The sequence below is a fragment of the Nanorana parkeri genome, unplaced genomic scaffold (assembly GCF_000935625.1).
Source record: "Nanorana parkeri isolate BGI_ZX_2015 unplaced genomic scaffold, ASM93562v1 scaffold1622, whole genome shotgun sequence".
Taxonomy (NCBI): Eukaryota; Metazoa; Chordata; class Amphibia; order Anura; family Dicroglossidae; genus Nanorana; species Nanorana parkeri.
This window is the reverse complement of record NW_017307890.1, coordinates 343718-346078: the sequence shown is the minus strand read 5'-3', so window position 1 is coordinate 346078 and position 2361 is coordinate 343718. Positions and strand designations below refer to the sequence as shown.

General features: G+C 48.5%; 1 protein-coding gene across 1 annotated transcript in view; it reads left to right on the top strand.

Annotated features, from left to right (window-relative positions):
* Positions 1 to 1113: 1113 nt before the first annotated feature.
* Positions 1114 to 2361, top strand: part of LOC108799075 (olfactory receptor 51L1-like) — a 3878-nt gene continuing 2630 nt past the window's right edge. The window contains exon 1 of the mRNA XM_018570893.1: positions 1114 to 1170. Within this exon, the coding sequence (XP_018426395.1) occupies positions 1114 to 1170 (57 nt within the window). The remainder of the gene's footprint in view (positions 1171 to 2361) is intronic.

Genomic DNA, 2361 nt, shown 5'->3' with positions numbered 1-2361 from the left:
TCTTTTTTTTTTTCTTTCACTTTCAGGAATAGACACATAATGTAATCTTATATGTACCTCATATCTTTCCTCTAAAAAACAATATATAATATGTGTGGGTGCCCTTTGTAAGAAAGTATATTACTGACGTGGAAGAATCGCACAGCAAAAATGTCAAAAGTGTGTCAGTCATTTACGAACAGAAACTAAAAACAAGCTCAGTCATGAAGGGGTTAAACAACAAAATCCCTGGGTTGTAGCGCTCTTTTTTCTGCCTTTTTCATATCTGTATACAGGGTCCCTCTCCCTGGTCTAGTAGCTCGCTCACCCAAACCCGCCTATAGCCATCCCACCGGTAGTGCGCTCGCCTTCTTTATTGTTTTTATCTGGTTCAACATCACAGTCAAAAATTCATGAATGGGCTGCAAAAATACAAACCGCAGTGTAATAGCGTGATAGCGCATATCTACTCTCCGCTATAAATGGGTTACCTCAGGGAGTGTGTTACAATGTTAGCGCAATTCTTCCTTTCCTTAGCAACTCGGTCTGCTTATATAAGGCCTGAGACAAACCAAAAGCTGAACTCCGGCCTTCCCTTCTGTCTTGCACAGTTGTACCGGCTCCTCTCCTCCCCCCTCTGATATCACTGCACACTGGGAGCGTCTCACAATGTGCATTACTGCAGCAAGAGAACCCGCCTCATTCCATGGCTGGAGGAAGTCCAGCATCATCTAGCATGTCCCTCCCTGACCTTACTGTCTCCGGCCCACCCCTTTCATTGTAATTTACTTCTATCAATCTTGGAGGCTCAGCATCACATGTGGGCAGTGGCGTAACAATCACCATAACGACCCAGGCAGTCTCTATGGGACCCGGGGGCACAGTGGGGCCCGGCCAGATGCCGTGCGGGCCGCCTGGGTCGCTATGGGATCCTCTGCTGGTGGCTTTCACTGGCGGCTGAAGACGAACACGCCGCAGTTCAGATCATCTGTGCAGCAGCGCGTTCGTCTCCAGAGTCAATGAGAGCCAGCAGCGGCGGTGGAGCAGGCTGGACCCGGTGTTCGGTCAACATCATCAACTCGCGGACCTCTGACGTCACCGGCAGTGGAGGAGGCGGGGTCGGTGCTCGGCAGCATGGGGAGGAGGCGGGGCCCGGTGACGAAGAAGGAGCCGGGCACGGCGACGGAGGAGGTAAGGAGTGCGACCTGCCCACCTGAGAGTGACCCTGCAGAGCCCACCATAGAAGTCTATGGTGGGCTCTGCAGGGTCACTCTCAGGTGGGATCTCGAGTGGGGTCTGCAAGGGGTATAACTAGAAATCACGGTGCCCCATTCAAAATTTTGCTATGATTTCCTGTGATTTCTAGTTACGCCCCTGCATGTGGGTGTTACTTTGGATGGTCTCCATGCAAATGAAGCCTGCCTAAGAACTACCAGCCTGCCTAAGCCTGCCTAAGAACTTCAGACTGATACCCACCCATCAAGGCGGTTGGGTAATTGCATAACTCCTCCCACGAGTCAGCCCACTCTTTGCATCAGAGCAGAGAGCTGCTAGTGATATTTTGCAAAGAGTCACTTGATTCTAGCATTCTCTTTCAGCATGGTGAAGGTAATTCAGTGCAAGCGGAGCTGTGTGCTCTATCTGTAATCTACAAGTGATCTATCTACTGACTTCTTGTAAACATAAACACCACCAGCAGATAGGTCATGCAGCTTCAACAGCGCTAAGTGATCTTTTACTATCGCTTGTGTTGTGAATGGAGCTGTGCTCAATGATGCCATTTATCTCCAGTGTTTGCCGGCTGCCAGAGACAAGAGGTGTCAGCCCTCGGGATTTATAGGACTTGCTGTGAGCAGCGTGGTCGGACAGCTGTGGGGGGAAGGGGGACAAGCCTGTGACCACGTGGTAGCTCTGAGATCAGAATGGGACCAAGTGCTCCATTCACTTTGTCCCCTGGGGAATTCAGGGAGGATTTTTGATCTGCAGTGATACATCTTCTCTAAAAGTTTAGAGCTCAAAATACATCACATTGTCTTATCAAAAAGGTGGGCAGGAGCAAAGGGATGAAGGGAAATGTACCTGACTCATCTTTAACGTGTTATACATTTCATACTGTATCAGTCTAAGAATTGTCCTATTGTTCTATACTTTATACAGTAAACTCCCCGTTATCCGGCATACACAGGGATAGGTAGATTCCGGATAAATGTAGTTTCTGGTTGCTTGAAAGTTACTATTAAAATAGGTCTAACTAATGCCATACCCCATACTATACCTCCATACTATATCCCCATACCCCATACTATACCACCATACTATATCCCCATACCCCATACTATACCACCATACTATATCCCCATACCCCATACTATACCCCCATAC